This window comes from Nelusetta ayraudi, unplaced genomic scaffold (assembly GCF_046127955.1).
Source record: "Nelusetta ayraudi isolate G7.1 ecotype Tasmania unplaced genomic scaffold, CSIRO-AGI_Nayr_v1 ptg000059l, whole genome shotgun sequence".
NCBI classification, from domain to species: Eukaryota; Metazoa; Chordata; class Actinopteri; order Tetraodontiformes; family Monacanthidae; genus Nelusetta; species Nelusetta ayraudi.
In genome coordinates, this window is record NW_027466109.1 from 3,553,156 (window position 1) to 3,571,496 (window position 18,341).

The following is an 18,341-nucleotide window of genomic DNA, read 5'->3' on the forward strand; positions in this document are numbered from 1 at the left end:
TGATTATTCTATAATTATTTGCGATATGAAACTAAATGGAACTAATGGTGATATTATTTATTTAATCTAACTGGTGACTCTGAAGGCAATTATTAACTATTTGCTGATGGTCGTCAGTATTTATGTGACAGTTAGCTTCAGAAAATTGGAGATATTATAGACGTCTTAAAGCGGAATCGTGAATGTCTCTGTTTTCCACGTCATTTATGTGTAAAATATAGCTTTTTAAAGTTTAGATTCTATACAATAGGGGGGCGCCATTGTTCCCTGGAAAAGAATGAGAGAATTTCAAGCTTTACTTTTAAAAACGACGGACAAGAAGCAAAGCAAGAAAATATTAGTACATAGGGATGTATATTTTTAATCTATGTAAGAGTTCGTTTGTACTTTGTTACGGCTACATCATCATTTATATTTAATCAGGACTTATACTCTATGCAGTGTCATGCTTTTTATTGAATATATATTTTCTGGGCAACAGTGCTCTAGCCTCTCTACAAGAAGCCAATAAATTCTTTACATGCTGTCTCTCAGGTGAAATTCTTTTCGAGAACAGGCCTTTGTGAATAGGACACAAGGAAGAAGAGCACCTAAACAATGGGTGGGCAGGCTAGAGGACACTTTGCCCAAGGGCTAAATATGAGCTGTTTAACAAGACATTCTTTGCCTTCCATAATGTAGCGTTTTACTACTTCTGTATACCTTGGTTTCTGTGTAGTTGGTGAAGTTTCTCAGTAATCCAGCTCATTGTAGACTTGGAGAGCTAGGTTAATGGCAACTCAACCAAGAACCAAGTCCTGTTGACATTATTTAACTCGCCAACATTTTGGTTTACATTTTAGAACAGCCTTGTGTGTCAGGCTTTAGTGTCAGACTAGTGTCAGACAAAAAGGTATCAGGTCTCAGGAAAACTTGTCATACCTCAGACAAAACAGCCTATGAAAAAAAGTTGTCATACAAAACAGCTGTCAGATCAAACAGTGTAAGAAAAATTGGTCCAGTACAAAATGTATGTGTAGTTTATTTATCTATTGCAGGAACAAATGAGAGCAAGACTATAAAGTAGAAAAACTTCAAATGGTGCCTCTCTAAATAAAACAGAACACAAAAACACAAGAAACAGACAAGCAACCTTTTGATTGGTACTTTTAATGGAAGGCCTGAGTATTAACTGTTCTTAAAAAAAAAGAAAACTTGTTACAAACAAGATTTTGGAGTGTTTCATATTTGCATCAGCAATGAGTCATATTCTCGCTTTTAACTTTTTTTTTAAAACGTATTTTTAGTACAAAAATGTCATACACAATAAACTATCTATTAATAAAAAAGTGTCCCTCAAAAAACAGTCCCTCATTAATTAGTCAGTGTTCAGTTAACACTGATATTACTTAGTTCAGTTTACATTATTATACCAGTGACTACAGAGACCGAAAAGCAGTAGGAATGCCCATGAAAGTATTCTGGTACACTTTATCAGTATTAGTTTCAAACACGAATACTTTTGACCTACAATTATCAAAAACACGTCTGAGTTTAAAATTCAAATGGTGACCTCGACCAAGAGCAGTGAGAAATATCCTGATCTGGTCCCTGGGAGCTGCACAGTGGTTGCCCACTGATTCTCACGAGGATATGACAAATGCAGAGAACAATTTTTACTTAAATGCAAGCTATTCTATTATCATAAACTATACAATTTGATTCCATTCAGTAATGCCCATGTGAGGTCCAGTATTTTGTGCATGCCTCACATTAAATATAGCCAGTAAACAACACTGCTTGCTTTTATTAATTAATATTGTTTAAGTATAAACCTCTAAATAGTGACTTGTTTGCATCTGTGTTATTATTATTTTTTTTTTTTGCCAAAAATATGTATATCAGGACTTTTTTTTAAGAAACACTGCATCTGATTCTGATTACTAGTACTGATTTTTACGATGAGCAACAATCAACATTCAGGAAAAACACTTTGATATTTCTGCAGAACAGACTTGGCAACAGATTGAGGACATGGCGTCACAGGCAGTCGAGGAGGCCCCAAACGCAGCCCCGACACATCCGTCATCAGCTGCTTGTTCACTCCCAAATTGAAGCCTGATTTGAAAAAAAAAAAAAAAAAAGGAGTTTCAAAAGACACAGAATGACTATTTGCATTTAAAATAAATCTATAAACTTTGCCAGTATTTATTAGGAGCTACTTGCAGGGGGACAAAACCAGAAATCCAGGCGAGACAAATACTGACAGGTAAAATATCCTGTTGACAACAAGAGACCTGCAATCCATTTATGTGCTACTGTGTCAAATGTCAACCGTTGGGGAAAAAAAGCTCGATTTGGCAGCATTCACATAAAAAAAAGGGCACAGTAGACTCTCTGTCCAGTGTTGTACAGTTAGCAAACAGGTTGGAGTCACAATCCAAGGTTGGAAAAGAATTCAAATTATCACAGGTACACTTCTTTTCTGAAGGCTCAGTAGAAAAACATTAACGCGCAACATTGACTCACCAAGTTTAATGGCATGGCTGAGAAGCTCCTGCAGCTTGAACTGAATGTGGACATGAGACAAAGATATCAGGTACCAGTTGATACAGAATGGCAATGGTGTGGTTTAAAAAACAAAAAACAAGATTGAAGGTTACCTGTATTTTTCTTGCTTGGGTAAGATTGCCCTCGTTGAATGCTGAGATCAGCTGGTTGAAATGACCTCCTACGTAGTTATATGTGCTGAGGGCATGAAATGTCCAGATAATAATGCTGAGTATAGCAGAGTGAAAGGAAAGGGAACCTCCATTGTAAATATTTAGTCTGCTGACCTTCCAACGCCTCCATCCGCTCCCAAAGCCAGAGCTGCAAGCAGTTGCTTTGGAAAAAAAAATAGAAAAATGTTTGTTAAAGGCTTTCATGGCAAACACCCAGCTCCAAATGACACCAATGAAGAATAATATCAAGAGGAATAATGCTGACCTCATCCACACCATAAAGCAAAGACCAATTATCCTTGCTGTGGCGGACACACTGGCCAAAGTCCATCAAGTCAACCCCGCTGAACTTCACACCACTGAAGGAAGGAATGAACTCCTCAATACCCTCCACTATGTCCGCCACAGACACTGAAGGGGTGACAGAGCAGCAGCCTTTATTGTGGCTTTGGGATTAACATGACCTCACAACAACCTTTTATACTTGCATGAAAATATGCAACAGGCAACCTCACTGACAATTAACGCCGGTGACTTGTGGAAGATGATAGTAGTAGATGGGCATTGCTGGGACCACTGAGGCCACTTGCAGCAGAATCTTCCTCAACACATCTGAACAAAAAGAGGGAAGGGGTAAAATAAATGTTCAAATAAGACAATTTCTGTCTGAAAAATACTATTTCCTGTAAAATGAATGTATACCTGCAGTAGTGGGCTTGTAGAAGAAGGGGGTGATTAGAGCTATTGAATCTGCTCCAATCTCTTCTGCATGTCGAGCCTGGAGAAAGGTCAACCAGTGTGAGGAACGATGACGTGGACCAAGATAATGTGTTAAGAAAGCTTTAAGGAGTAGAACATCACTGCGGTTATCTAAAGTGTATTATCTTTGAGAAACAGCCGAAAGAGTTGAGTGCATATTATCGACTTGATCACTGCTCTTGTTTTTATCCCATTCCATTCCAGCTGACAGCAGGAAATGCTTTTAATCTAATCAAAGATTTTATAGCGGGACCTGTGGTGACATACTGTAGAGACAAAGCCAGCTGAGCCACAATAACATTAAAACACTTCAATGTACTCCTGCTAACCTCAGGGATGAGGCAAACACTCTACAAGCATTGGGAGTATACTAATGAATCATGTACATCAGTTTGACATTATACTTCACTCTCAGGTTAACGATAATGAGGTGAATTTCAAGCAGCAGTCTTTCAGGCGGGTCTTGAGTAACAAACCAGTTCTTGGGACTCTTTCAAGCTCACGCATCCAATATGCACAATTACTTCATCCATCCTGTGGAGACAAGCACACACATGCACTCAAACACGCCAATATAAACAAAAAAAATAGGACAAGCCCCCGCATGAAACTCAGTGAATATCTGAAAATGTATGACAACTCACTTGCCCCTGGCTTTTTCGACCCACTCCCTGGCCAACATCTTTCTTTCATCAACGCTGAGAGACATGCCTTCTCCAGTGGTGCCATTCACTATGGCAGGCGATTGCGCATTTTGTCGCATGATAAAAAACAAACAAGCAAATAAACAAAACTAAGATAATAAGATAAAGTAACAAAGGTAAAAACGTGTCAATGAGAGAAGACAGAAAGTTAAAATGAAACAATAGCAAATTGACTGTTCTGTAGGTTCATACCGAAACTTGCAACATAATGACGCACAAACAGAAATCAATTTAAATTCCAAAGAAGCACTGCGTGAAAGAAACAACAACTAATTTTATCTCGACAGGTTCTAGCCTCAAGCAAACCCTATTTTTTGATGACCGAGCAGTCAGGGGAAAAAAAAGTCAAATCCCAAGACAAAACATTACATTCCTGCGGAGAGTGTAGATAAAAATCCATAATTATCTCTAGTGAGCAACAAGGATTGTTCATGGTCATTGTGGCACTCAATAACTTTTTTTTTTCTAACTTTAAAGATGTGTCAGTACTGGAAAATGCAACATATTATATCTTTGTCTTTAATCAAAATGACAAAGTGAAAAATGAAACGATAGTTTCATTTTTAAGGCCTAATTAATATATCAATATATTCTCTGCTAGGTTACACCAAAAACAGACAGACAGACACAATTATTCTACATTACTTACAATTATATATAGACACACACATACAATTACTACAGGTTTCAAGAATTATGAGTTAAAATGATTGCATAAAACAACATAAGTACTGTATATGCAAGAAAAAGAATGAATTCTGAGTTATTGAAAGTCAGTGATTTATTAAAAAGAGATTCTTACCAAATATGCTTTTAACGCCTTGCTTCTTTGTCAAATAATCAACATATGGTCCAATCACCGACAAGTTGATTTCACTAATTTGGGTAAATATACAAAGTCAGCAAATGAGGAACATCGAATGAACAGGCAGTTTAAAATGCACAATTGCAAAATGTAAAAATAATAATAATAATAATAATTAATTAAGAACCAGATGACGGCGATGGTTTCTTAACAGTTCTTACCCTTCGTCGGTAAGTGGAGTGAATGTGGCTGCGACTAATCTTTTACCCTCCATGGCTGACTGACTTCCTGACTACCTGACATAAAAATGTGCAGTCAGATACACAAACACATGACAATCCAAGTACATACGCTGAAATGCGTTTTCCATTTGTAGTAACAAGATATGATGCGGATCAACAAGTGTGACACAATTATGAAATCCGGTATTGGGGTTGCATTTAAAATGAAAATACAGCAACGATAATTTCAAGACGAAAATTCAGCCTTTCCACACCTGACACGGAGCCCTTCCTTCTGCACGCTGTGCCGAGCACATTAATTACAACTCAAAGGAGTCGTTGGCCGGTTATTACTTGCTTTTCAGAATCCTCAAGGATTTGTCATGTGAACCCCAGTGGGCGTCAGGTGATACAGCAAGGCTTCATGGGAAATATAGTTAATGGACGTAAACTACAAAATAGGAGTAAAATACACAGCTATCCAAATGAGATGTTTCAAGCAGTCCCGATTTATATTAGAAGTCACAATGAGTTAAAATCATGCTAGATTTAGAAAAAAGAATGCCACCATTATGGGTTTAGAAACTGAGAGTCGAAAAAAGTGACCAAGCCTTATACATTAAACACACTTGTGGATAGCGTTATCAAACTAATTTCGTCAGTATAACAACAGTGTGCTCAGTGTTTGTCTTTCCGTACCTTGGCATTCAGTACGAGTCGCGAAAGGTGACGCCCCTTGTGACGAATATTTCTCCCTTATATTTGCCTTACAGGTAGCCCATGACGTCGATTCACTTTTTTATTTATTTTTTATTTTTTTTATTTTAATAAAGACCTAAATCACATTCGAATGTAACCTGAAGTGCTTTATGAGATATGAGAAAACGTTATGAGATACAGATAGACATATATTGATAAATCGGCTAAAGTGAGTAGCAGTTGGAACGTCCAAGTGAATTCGTACTCTTGATTTGAAGAACCGCGGAACAGCATGACTGAAATGACTACCTTAAATCGTTTGATCCCTATCAGTGTACTATGTAAAAAAAAAAAAGAAAAAAAAGAAAAAAAAGAAAATCAACAAGATTGGGAGAGTTTGTTTGTTTGTTTGTTTGTTTGTTTGTTTTTATCTTATTTTCTTCCCCACGTTTATGAAAAATGTTGCCTGATAAAACCAACTACGGTAAAATACGCTCCACCCTCCAGCAGGAAGCGGATGTTGTTGACGTTTCTTCTCGACGGCATCCGGTTTAAAATACAGACTACCCTGGTCGGAGAGATGAGAGCGGCGTCTGATCCACTTTGTGACTCGGGGGAGAGGAAAGACTGTGCCGTCGTGATCGACCGGATCACTGCCTAACCATGCCCGTGTGTTTGGTTGATTTTTTTTTCTTGACCTCGTTCATTTCGCGGCTATTAGCAGAGTTAGCTAGTTAGCACTTCGCAGACTGACAAGTGTTCGGCTGCTTCGCCTCACCAACACTACCTGCCTGCCTGCCTGCCGGCCGGCCGGCCGACTGTCAAGGAAATTATTAACGAAGACTGCATCACCACAGTTTTCATTCGCCTCACCGATATGGTAACCGCGTCCGGGAACAACAAGAACATTGCACAGCGCAGCCTTGGCTACTCGTTTGATTCGATCTACGTTATGTTGGGGGGAGGGGGGGGAGAATTAATGAAGTGTACTGAATGTAGAATACTGTAACTTGAAGGTAAATCTCATGCATTGTGTCTAAGATCCTGGCATGGCATAAGTACACTTTTATTGGTTTACAGTGAATTTTGAATTGACGATAAGAGACCACAATTATTATTTTTTTCTGTCGACGTATTATACTCAGAACGTACAATTAATATAGTTCGCATATTCGTAGATCACGTGGGTTTTCGCAGCAGGGTTTCATCTTCTCGTCAGTCGTTCTCACGTCAACGTGTCAAAGCGTGAACAATAGACCGGCTTTTACAGTGTGGAAAGGTGAACAGGTGCGTGGCTGTTTATAAGTTACTTCAGACACACTTCCAAATACGATTGCTTGAAAGGGAATTATAATAATTCATATAATTAGTATTTTCTTTTCATGAAAGAGTTCAAGTCCCACCAATGTTTATTTTGCTGAGATACAGACAGACAGATGTTGTGCCACCGGCCAGTATTGAGCATCAAACAAATTCTGATTTCATATTGCTGCTTGTAGCCATTTAGTAATCAGAAGGTACAGTTAGGTCCAGGGCCCAAAAGCACCTTATCTTGATTACGGGATGTCCTGAGAGTTTTTGTTTTTTCATGTGTTGTCTGAGATGTTAGGTTAGGGCAGAAGCAATGACTCGGTATTTGCTCATCGCTTATCGAAGAGCCAAGCTGTAGTTCTGTCAGATTTGCTGCTTTCTTCACAAGCCATCGTCACAATGGCAACTCTGCTGTTCACACTGACGCTGGTGGCAGTTTTGTGCTGCCGGGGTCAGGCAATGCCGCGGGAGGAGAGGCACAAGTTAAGGTGAGTTGTGAGAAAACACAACAACGGCAAAGTTTGTGTTGCAATGAAGTTGATGCCTAGACTGACATTTGTGCAATCTCTCTTCTTTGTGAAGGAACCAAGTGGTTGAGATGTTTGACCATGCATATCAGAATTATATGGTAAGTGAAGCTTTTGCAGATTTTTCCTGTACGGTGTGATAATTAGATATACTTTTTTTTTTAAAAGATATACTGTAAAAGTTTGGTATGTGTTTGTATCTTTTTTTTAAAAAATGTATGTATTATTATTAAATCTTTGAAGGACCATGCGTACCCAGCGGATGAGCTGATGCCGCTGACATGCAGAGGAAGAGTTCGGGGTCTGGAACCAAGTCGAGGTGATGTGGACGACGCCCTGGGAATGTGAGTTACATCCTGAATGTCTTTGCAGTTGTCTTAACACGATACTGGAACGCTGTGAATGCATGTTTACCTAATGAGTCTAATAAGTCTTTCTGTGTGCGTAGAACCTACTTACAAGCAAAGTAAACGTCAGCAGGTTGATCACTTGTGTGCTACTATTGAGGGAGCTAAAGGACACGCCTTTGTTAAAGAGTTTCTGTTTGTTTGTAGGTTCTCGCTGACACTTATAGACACTCTGGATACTCTTGTGGTAAGTGTTTTTTTTTTTTAAGTGGAGGAAAAGTGAAGGTTTTCTTTTTTAAATTGAGGTAATTCACTCTGATGTGTTTTTTTTGTTTGCAGCTTTTGAACAAGACAACAGAGTTTGAGGCTGCAGTGAGGAGAGTGCTCTCCGATGTGAGGCTCGACAACGACATTGTGGTGTCGGTCTTTGAAACCAACATTCGGGTCCTTGGGTGAGATTGAACTTTAAACAGTGGTTGGGACGTAAACTTCTCCTGTGCCGTGCTGCGCTTCAAACAAATTGCGCGGCTTCGCTAATGCTTCACTATAGGCATTTGTTTTTGTGGAAGAGAACTGTGAGGGATTCTGCACTGGAGCTCTAAAACTTAGTTGTCTGTGTTCAGCGGCCTTTTGGGAGGACACTCCATGGCTGTGATGCTGAAAGAAGGAGGTCAGAACATGCAGTGGTACCAGGACGAACTCCTGCACATGGCCAAAGACCTGGGCCTGCGACTGCTGCCGGCATTCAACACAAGCAGCGGCCTGCCTTATCCACGAGTGAGAAACACACACACACACACACACACACAAATGCACACACAGGGCGTGAAGACACATCATGCTATCTGAGTTAGTCAGCATTGTTTCTTTTTTGTCAAAGGATTTTTTTTTGAGTATAAGAATAAAAAATCGGATTGTTTTGACCCATTTTGTACACAGATGTGTGTTAACTGTTCCATGCGTGTCAGCTGTGATTGGAAAACAACTTGCACTCAAATCTCATATTTTCCTTTTCCGCTTCAATGCTTGCCTCGCACCTGCCAAAGTGTTTGATCTTGGGCTTCTTCACGGATGGCCAACTTTTTTTATTCACACTCTCCTGCGAACTAGATTAGAAGCAAGCTTGGAAAACAGGTTGTGCAACGGCTGTTTCCCCTCTGCTTGACAGGTAAACTTGAAACATGGTATCTGGGGACCAGAGACGAGAACGGGCACAGAGACGGACACGTGCACCGCGTGCGCTGGGACCATCATCCTGGAATTTGCTGCCTTAAGTCGTTTCACTGGGGATCCTGTATTTGAGGTACACAGTTGCATCAAAGTGTAACCACTCAATCTTCTAATTACCTTCGTTTACACTCTTATTTTCAAATGTGTCACCGAGTTAACCTCCATGGTGTTTTTGTGTTTTAAATGTGAACTATCATTTTATGATAGTAAATCAGTGAGGGATTTTTTTATTGTAATTTAAAATAAAAAGTTCAAAACTTTATTTATTTATTTATTCTTATTTTGCAGTTGTAGATCTGCTGGACCTTTTTGCAGCAACACATGTTCCCCTTTCATAAGTTAAACAATATTCAGAAAGACAAATGTATACTGAATTGTCAGACCCTAACAGCGGCTCATCTTTTTTATTATTTAAGCTGAACCTTCACTATTTTCTGAAAGTAGATTTTGGAGACCTGCTTCAATGAAAACCACATCGTTGGTTGACAAAAGAAATTATTCAAAATAAACAATAAATTAGAATAAGCAAATTGATCACGTCCCTTTGATTGTATTTTTGTCTTTGGATGCATCTTGCCTTTTGTCAGAACACCGTCGTGCCAGAACAAATTCTCTTGCTTCTCTTGCTTAATTAATTCGCCATTACCTGGATGATTCACTGACATGATGTACATTGAAAGAGAGTGGGAACACTGACAGCTCCAGGCAGTCATTTGTGTGTCAGCATTTATGATGTTAGACCCTGCAATGGGTTCATTTACCGGCAGCGGCGGAGCGCTGATGACGCACAGAGTCGTACGCTGTAATCTCTGTAATTGGACCGCCTGCCGCCACAGATTGATTTTTTTTCCTACTTGTCAGTCTTCAGCGCATTTCCTCTTATGCGCAGGCCCATGCCCGGCGAGCCATGGACTTCCTGTGGGAGAAGAGACAGCGGAACAGCAATCTTGTCGGAACCACCATCAACATCCACTCCGGAGAGTGGGTCCGCAGGGGTAAGAGGTGGGGTGGGTCAATGGCGGAGAGAGTGAAAAATGAGGTTAGTCAGTGATGATGATGTGAGAGTGTAGCAGTGTGAGGTCGATGTATGGCTGAGCGTCCTTCCTGCTGGTGAGGAGACGGGATTAAGGGATGGAATCCAAACATTTGCTTGTCATCTAATCTGATTCATCCTGTCTTAATGTGTCGGATCTGCTCTGTGCCTCCCCAGACAGCGGAGTCGGAGCTGGGATAGACTCGTACTACGAGTACCTGCTGAAGGCCTACGTCCTCCTGGGAGATGACCTGTTTCTCCAGCGGTTCAATATTGTGAGCATACCGAGCACTCTCGCCTTGCACAAAAGGAACTCAATGCTGTTGTAGATGCAGCCAAGGTAGCTTCTCCAACGGCTTTGCATTTGATTTAGATCAGCGTTTCTCAAGGGGTGGGTCGGGACCCAAAAGTGGTTCGCGTAGCTGTTTTGAATTGGTCACGGCTTTGTGGGCAGTTTCCCTTTTTTATTTAAAAAAAAAAAAAAGTGGTTTTAGCATAGGTATATATAAATCAGAATCAGAATTCTTATTTAATCCAGAGGGAAATTTTGTTGGTAACAGTGCTCCATTCAACCTTCAAGGCAGCACATGGAGCAAATAAAATAGAAGCATGCCAAAAAGAAAAAAAAAAGAAAAGGCTTACATACACGGCTATAAAACATGTGCAAATTTAGCAGTGTAGAAAATAATCAGTCGACTGTGAAATAGGGGGAAGTGAATGAATGTGGTAAACAGTGGTTTCACAGTGAGGAGTTGTACAGTTTTATTGCCACAGGAAGGAAAGAGAAAATGTTGGGCATTTATTTTGCAGGACGCACGATGCACCTCAATAATTTCAATAATTCAGTAATTCATTCACTAGCGTTTTTTATTTTTGTGGAATAAATTTGGTTTGTGACTTCATGATAAGGAAACCAATGTGGGTCCTGAAGCTCCACCAGTTGAGAACCACTGATTTTGATAATATTCTCTGCACAGAGGCTGAAAGACCTGTTGTGTTTTCAGGTGGGCCTGTCACTATCTTTTTTCCATCCTCACTCATCCCACTCTTGTGTTTCCTCTGTAGCACTACGCATCGATAATGAAGTACATCAGCCAGCCCCCACTGCTGCTCGATGTCCACATCCACAAACCCCTGCTGCCTGCTCGCACCTGGATGGATTCACTCCTGGCCTTCTTCCCGGGGCTGCAGGTCTGATCGGACCAAGTGGCTCAGCGTTTTCTGTGGATGAGATCATTGTCCCCATCATACACTGTGTTCTCACTGTGCATGTCCTCTCAAGGTGTTGAAAGGAGACATCCGCCCTGCCATTGAGACCCATGAGATGCTCTATCAAGTCACAAAGAAGCACAACTTCCTGCCAGAGGTAAATAAATAAATTTATGGGATGATACCTGAATTACCACTCATAAGGACCTGAGCAAAGTGAACCCCAACACGAGTTCAATCATCGGCCACGTCTGATTGAAAGGAAACTTGGATTTGTCATGTAACCCGAGCGCGGCTCTAATAACCTGCCTGATCGTCGTGCTAACTCCTTTATCCGTCTGTCTCCAGGCCTTCACCACTGATTTCAGGGTACACTGGGCTCAACACCCCCTGAGGCCTGAGTTTGCAGAGAGCACCTATTTTCTTTACAAGGTAATCCATCAGGCGGGTTGCTGCCGAGGAGTTCTGGAACGTTGTACATCTGTGTCTCCTTTTTGATATTCGTCATGAATCCCATATTGATTAGAGGATCATCTGTTAAAACCATTTAATTCAGCCGCTGGATGCAAAAGTACAAAGAGTAAGGCATCTGATTGGAGCTTCTGATCTGATCGTCCATCACCAAATATTGGCTGATAATGATCGCAGGGTCTCTTACATCTTTAGCCATCACGTTACCTCTCTCCGCTCACCGTGTCCGCAGGCCACAGGAGACCCTTATTACCTGGAGGCAGGCCGCACCATCATGGACAACCTCAACCGCTTTGCCCGCGTCCCCTGCGGCTTCGCAGCCATGAAGGATGTTCGCACCGGGAGCCACGAGGACCGGTGAGAATACAAACACCATCCAGCTGCACCTGCAGTGCCAGCATTGACGTGTTGAATTTACTGCTAACCTGGCTCACTTCCCAATTCATGGCCCAGTTGAAGCAATTGGAACAAATATTGCTATTTATCACCTTGGACAAACGTCCACCTCATTTCTGCCCTGACTCTTCCACTTTTTTTTCCACCCGTGCAGAATGGACTCCTTCTTCCTCGCCGAGATGTTCAAGTATCTCTTCCTGCTCTTTGCTGACGACAAGGATTTGCCGTTTGACGTGGAGGACTACGTCTTCACGACGGAGGCACACCTGCTGCCTCTGTCACTCTCCACGGCTCCACACTCCTCGTCTATCACCTCCAACAGATCAGTGAGTTCGTGGGACCAAGAACTCGTTCTCTCACTTGATGACGGGAATTTGTCTCACATTTTATTTTTTTTTCTTTTGTATTTTTCATTATTCTTTTAGTCAGAGGAAGAGTTGGACGACTCCAACTTTGACTGGACCTGCCCCAACACCCGCCTCCTGTTCCCTGACCCCGCCTTCCCGCGCAACCTGAGGGAACCAATCCGCAGTGCTGTGGACAAGAGTTGCCCCCGTTCCACCCATTACAGGTCTGTATAATTTTGGGTTAAACGACTTGTGTGTGCTTGCGGTCGCTTCCACCCTGTTGGTGTTTAAAGTTTGAATTTCCTTCTACTCAGGGAGCCTGGGATGGGACGTCCTCCACTGAGGGCTCAAGACTTCATGGCCAACAACCCGGAACACCTGGAGCTGCTGAGGAGGATGGGAGTCAGTCTCATCCACCTGAAAGACGGCAGAGTGCAGCTGGTCCAGCACGCTACACAGGTAGTAAAACTAGGGCTGTCGAAGTTAACGCGTTAATAAGGCGTTAATAACGCCTTTATTCAAACCCCTTTTAACAATTTTTTTTTAACACGCAATTAACGCCTGGTTTACACCAGAAGCGGAGGCGGAAGCACCGCACCTACCAAAATCACCCTTGTTAACCAATGATGTCGTTCACACCAGACTGGAAGCGGCGCGCATCTCTGCGGTCAGCTTGCGCCGTGCAGCGATCTTTTCGGTGTCTGTTGTTTTTATGCGCGAGCCGTGAGCGATCGCGTCAAGCTGGACAGGGAGTCGCACAAAAAAAATGTGGTTAGTTTTCAAAATAAAATACGGCGATTGACAAATGCGATCATATTTGTCAACGCTGTATTTGTTATAATCTAGTATCAGAGTGCGAGAGAGATGAAACAAACACACACACACACACACACACAGTTTAAGTATGTAAACGTTTTGTAATGTTCCAATGAAAATAATTGCAATTTGCGATTAATTGCAAATTAACTCAGGACACTCATGCGATTAATCGAGATTAAACGTTTTAATCGACTGACAGCCCTAAATAAAACACTAAGCACAAAGCAAGCTAAATCATTCCGTCTCCTCGGTGGCTGCTCTTTCTTACTGTGGAGTTACTGAAGCAACAAGAATGAAATAATCACTTTCCTGCTGTGGACAAAACACTGCAACTCAGAAGAGCCTCGTTGAACCCAGTGACAAATATGTAACATTTTAAAATGTGAAGAATGAGTCATAGTTTTTGACCTAATATAAAATGTGTATGAAGTCACGCATTAGTGTGTATGAAGGTTTTCCTTGGCCACTCTCGACAAATAAGGAATTTTCTTTTATCCAGAAAATTACAAACCATCTCGCTTTCTTTTCTCCCTCCTGCTTTGATACACACACACAGGCAGTCAGCGCGGTGGCGGCGGAGGACGGCGTGCGTTTCATGCAGGAGATGATGGAGCTGTCCAGTCAGCAGCAGAAGGAGCAGCTGCCACCCAGAGCCATTCAGATCGTCTCCCATCCGTTCTATGGCAGGGTGGTGCTGACAGCTGGGCCGGCACAGTTCGGCACGGATCTGTCCAAAAGTTCCACAGGGGTAAGCATTCAAAAAAAAAAAAAAATGCTCATTCACTCGCTGTTTTTAAAATAGAACGGGCTCTTCACTGTTGCAGCTGGTCATTAAAACTTAATGCTGTTCCTTCGGCGCCTCCACTTCTTTTCTCCCATGTGCAGGTGCGAGGCTTCGTGACCGTGGCCGAGCCCTACAGCGGCTGCGCTGAGATCACCAACGCCGAGTATGTGCGCGGCCACATCGCTCTGCTGCAGCGGGGCCAGTGCATGTTCGCCGAGAAGGCCCGGCACATCCTGAAGGCCGGCGCCATCGGAGGCATCGTCATCGGTGAGCGCACGCAGTCATTCGCACCTGACTTGGAAAAGTTTAATACTTGTCCACATCGCCTGGGGTTTATCTGCTACTTGCAACAGCCAATCAACAAGTGGCTCCTTTGACCTTTCGCCTTTTTTTTTTTCCATTTACGTCTCTTTGTCTCAGATGACAACGAGGGCAGCAGCAGCGACACGGCTCCCCTCTTCCAAATGGCGGGAGATGGCCGCAGCACGGACGACATCGGCCTGCCGCTCCTCTTCCTCTTCCACAAGGAGGGCAACATCCTGCTGGAGTCGCTGAAGGAGTACAGGGAGGTGGAGGTGCTGCTGAGCGACAAAGCCAGAGACCGAGGTTGGCCATTACTCAAGCCCTCCTGACCACGTTATAACGTGGGAGGGTCTCGGCTGCTTATGTTTGTTTTTATTGACCCCTCTCCCCTTCTCTTCGTTTCTCTCCCTTCTTTTCTGTTCTTCAAATCCTCTCCTCTGGACAAGCAGCAGCCATTTTTAAAGGCAAACCTCTGCCTGGCAGCTTGATTGAGGGCAGTAAGTATTCTTTCCTTCTTTTTCTGTCTTTGCTGTCACCCTTTCTGTAACACGTTGACATGAGACTGCAGTAGTTTTGCCCCTGGAGATACTGCCTCTCTAGGAAAAGGAAGCGAGAAAAGATGAAGGCTTTGATGTGAATCTTACATTTAATTCATTCTTTTAAAGGACTTAACTGCACTGCGACACTGTCAAAGAGGCAATGCCCTCTGAAGATATGAAAACCCACACTACAAAGCATTTCAAAGTTAATATTATGCCAATATTAACGCAAAAACTTGGAATGAAAGTGAAATGAAAGGAGGGGGAGAAAAGTCAAATACTTTTCCGGAACTATTCTCTCAGTCATCAGGTCCTCGGTCTCATGCTGGTGTGAATGTACCTTTTCCATCGAGGTGAGACAAACTGCATTTCATGGTTCATGACTCACTCGCAGCATCCTGCTGATGTAGCTGACAGCCTCTACATAAAAAAAAAAGAACCTGCTCTATTTTTGACTGAGAATGACGACCGGAGGGCACGTTGCGTAGGCTAGCTTGACTGAAGTGTGTGCGTTTCCGTGTTCTGCTCATCTCCTTGTTCAAATCCGTTTCCTCACTGTTCACTAGGGGTGGGAATCGCTAGGTACCTGACAATTCAATTCAATTCCGATTCAGAGGGCTACGATGCAATTAATCGCGTTGGGGATGGTTGTCTGGTTTGGAGCAACTGGAGGATTTTCTGTCTTTTCCTCCAACTCCGGGTGCCAGCAGGCGATACAGGTTCCTCATGTTTGTCCCGTTCACACTATATTTGTTTGTAGCGTGACACAACTTACAAAAACAATGTGACTTTTGTTGAATTTCTTTTTCCCCTCAACCTCGTAAAACCCAAAATGATGCCACATGCTGCTTTAAAAAAAAAAAAACAACCAAAAAAAGGGGCAAATTCGTTTTTCAATCATCTTTAATGCCTTGTATGTTGGTGTTTCCTCTCATGAGTTGGTTTGGATCTTCTTAAACAGCCCGGTTCGACGCTGCAGTGCAGTGGCACATGAGTTCCGGTCTCATGATTTTTTAAATTTGTGATTTGATTCATAAGTGGCAATGTCATATTCTTGATTAATTAATTTCCCCCTCCCCTACTGTTCTCCCATCAGGTGTGGACGTGCAAGAAACGGAGGAGGGCTGCACCACGGAGGCGACCACCCCCAACTCCTTCGAGCCTCTCGACCAAACGCAAACGAATGCGATAGACCCGGACCAATCGGCTCTGGAGGATGTCAGCCCAGCCCCGGAGGAGGTCAGTCCAGTGGATGAGGCCAGTCCAGTGGAGGAGGCCGCCGGCCCGTCGGGGGAAGACGGTCTGCAGAAGGAGGAGGAGGCAGAGGCTGCCGGTGCAGCAGAGGTAGCTCCGCCCAATGAGGAGAAAGACTCTGAGAAGTGGGAGGAGCCTCCGAGCAACAGGGACTCGGGCAGCCAGTCGGCGGACGAGCTGCTGGCCGACTGGAGGGAAGACTTGGAGGCTTTCAAGCAGATGGAGCGAGACGAGCTCTGACAGGCGGCGGTGGCAGCAGCGGGCGTGTCTTCCGCCCTGTGACTTACTGTTTGATCGCGCCGCAGGGTGCGGACACCTCGGAGGGGAACGACTCTTCACACATCACCAGCCTTGGTCCAACAAAATGAAAAAATGAGAGGATGCTGGGAGATGTATTTTCGTGTCCGCCGTTAGTCTCTTCTCATTGCTGTGGAAGGAATCATGTGCCAAAGCCAGTCAATGCACTGCTTCTCCGGACCATAAGGGAAGAATGAAGTCCAGGTGGACGGGAGACCAGCGCTCTTACCTCGCGTTCTCTCGACAGTTTCTGCTAATCTGTCAGATATACTCAAATGGTTGACCAGATTTTTATTTGAAAAAAAAAAAAGATGCTTCAAATTGCATCTGACACTGTTTCTTTCTATGCTTGAAATGTTTTTCTTTGCTTAAAAAAACTGCTCATTCTAGCAGCTCGTGTTCTAATTAACCAATCGACCAATTCATTTTATTTTTAATCAAACGTGCTGATTGTTTGTGAATGCTGTTGTCATGGTCCTGGGACAAACTTTTTCGGTTTGGGAGTTAATGTGAGGGTGTGTGTGAACAATGAGGACATGCAGGACTTTTTTTGTGTGTGGGGAAAAAAACTCTCCATTAAACTTGATCTGTCTATGTCAGTGTAAATCTGTCCTCGTTGAGATGTATTGACTAAAATAATACGGCGCTGCTTCGCTCAGGTTCTGGTTCGCTCCCCCCTCAGACAACGAAACTATGTAGACTGGATCGGTTGGAGCAGACCTCGACAACACTACTGCGGTTTGGGCTACAACCCAGAAAGCCGCCACACGAGGGCGCTACGAGATCTCATTGCTGTGCTTGTAGCCGCAAATTTATTTGAAGGGGTAGATAAACCAAGAAATGAACATGTTGAAATTAAATAAAGTCGTGAGGTGGGAAACATGGCTCGTTTGGTTGTTGTTTTTTTCGTTTGCGCAAATGTCAGAGTCATAAATAAGGTTACTTACTTCAGTGCTAAGGAGAGACACTCAAACATTCGTATTACATGGCTGGTATTTTGGATTATCGTCTTGGATACATCTCAAATTTTTTGAATGTCAGGTCAAGATGTAGAAGCTATCTTGAGGTTAAAGGGGTAACTTGATCTTAATCTGACCTTGATCTTCAGGAGACAGAACACCTAATAATAACATCACAAACATGAACATGTCGTTGATATAAGCATATAATGTCAGAGGCCACATATCCATCCATTTATTTCCTATATACCCACTTACTCCTGTACCCAGGGTTGCAGGGGTCTACTGGAGCCTATCGCAGAGGTGCCACAAGTTAACTTCACACCAATGATACAACGTGCACTAGAATATACAGTTCCGGACAACAGCCCTTTGTGATGTCACAAAGAGTTGTTACCTCCCCCAGGTTAATCCCAAAACCACCAGTCATGTATTGATTGGCCACAGCTGGCAATATACTTGCAGCAACTAGTCTTTCAATATGTCAAAGGTCAATCAAAGCATCGATGTGACCAACAACATTTTTACTGGAGGCCGCTAACAGCGGGATAACCATGCTGTGTTCCTGACAATTCACAACATTTTGGATAATTATTTATGCAAGTCTGCTCCCATGGAATCCAAT

At 42.7% G+C, this 18,341-nt stretch overlaps 2 protein-coding genes across 5 annotated transcripts; one reads left to right on the forward strand and one right to left on the reverse strand.

The window, feature by feature from the left end:
- Positions 1-1,129: 1,129 nt before the first annotated feature.
- On the reverse strand, positions 1,130-5,859 carry npl (N-acetylneuraminate pyruvate lyase (dihydrodipicolinate synthase)). 3 transcript variants are annotated; one of them, XM_076039170.1, is made up of 12 exons: positions 5,546-5,859; positions 5,192-5,262; positions 4,968-5,041; positions 4,106-4,193; positions 3,938-3,995; positions 3,405-3,480; positions 3,222-3,314; positions 2,968-3,113; positions 2,817-2,863; positions 2,643-2,727; positions 2,509-2,548; positions 1,130-2,097 (listed from the first exon to the last, which is right to left on the reverse strand). In XM_076039170.1, the coding sequence occupies exons 2-12, from the start codon at positions 5,242-5,244 to the stop codon at positions 1,952-1,954; spliced, it is 906 nt and encodes a 301-aa protein (XP_075895285.1). In that variant the 5' UTR covers positions 5,245-5,262; positions 5,546-5,859; the 3' UTR covers positions 1,130-1,951. The 3 variants fall into 3 exon arrangements, with proteins under 3 accessions (XP_075895285.1, XP_075895283.1, XP_075895284.1); XM_076039168.1 differs by having other exon boundaries at positions 5,467-5,859; XM_076039169.1 differs by having other exon boundaries at positions 5,192-5,266; positions 5,467-5,858.
- Positions 5,860-6,421: 562 nt separating this feature from the next.
- Positions 6,422-17,641, forward strand: edem3 (ER degradation enhancer, mannosidase alpha-like 3). Of its 2 annotated transcripts, XM_076039162.1 has the most exons (21): positions 6,422-7,689; positions 7,784-7,829; positions 7,972-8,072; positions 8,283-8,322; positions 8,415-8,527; positions 8,699-8,852; positions 9,244-9,378; positions 10,195-10,300; positions 10,516-10,613; positions 11,404-11,529; positions 11,621-11,704; positions 11,896-11,979; positions 12,251-12,375; positions 12,569-12,740; positions 12,840-12,985; positions 13,076-13,220; positions 14,137-14,328; positions 14,466-14,631; positions 14,785-14,970; positions 15,117-15,164; positions 16,303-17,641. In XM_076039162.1, the coding sequence occupies exons 1-21, from the start codon at positions 7,601-7,603 to the stop codon at positions 16,698-16,700; spliced, it is 2,754 nt and encodes a 917-aa protein (XP_075895277.1). In that variant the 5' UTR covers positions 6,422-7,600; the 3' UTR covers positions 16,701-17,641. The 2 variants fall into 2 exon arrangements, with proteins under 2 accessions (XP_075895277.1, XP_075895278.1); XM_076039163.1 differs by lacking the exon at positions 15,117-15,164 and having other exon boundaries at positions 6,423-7,689.
- Positions 17,642-18,341: the final 700 nt, after the last annotated feature.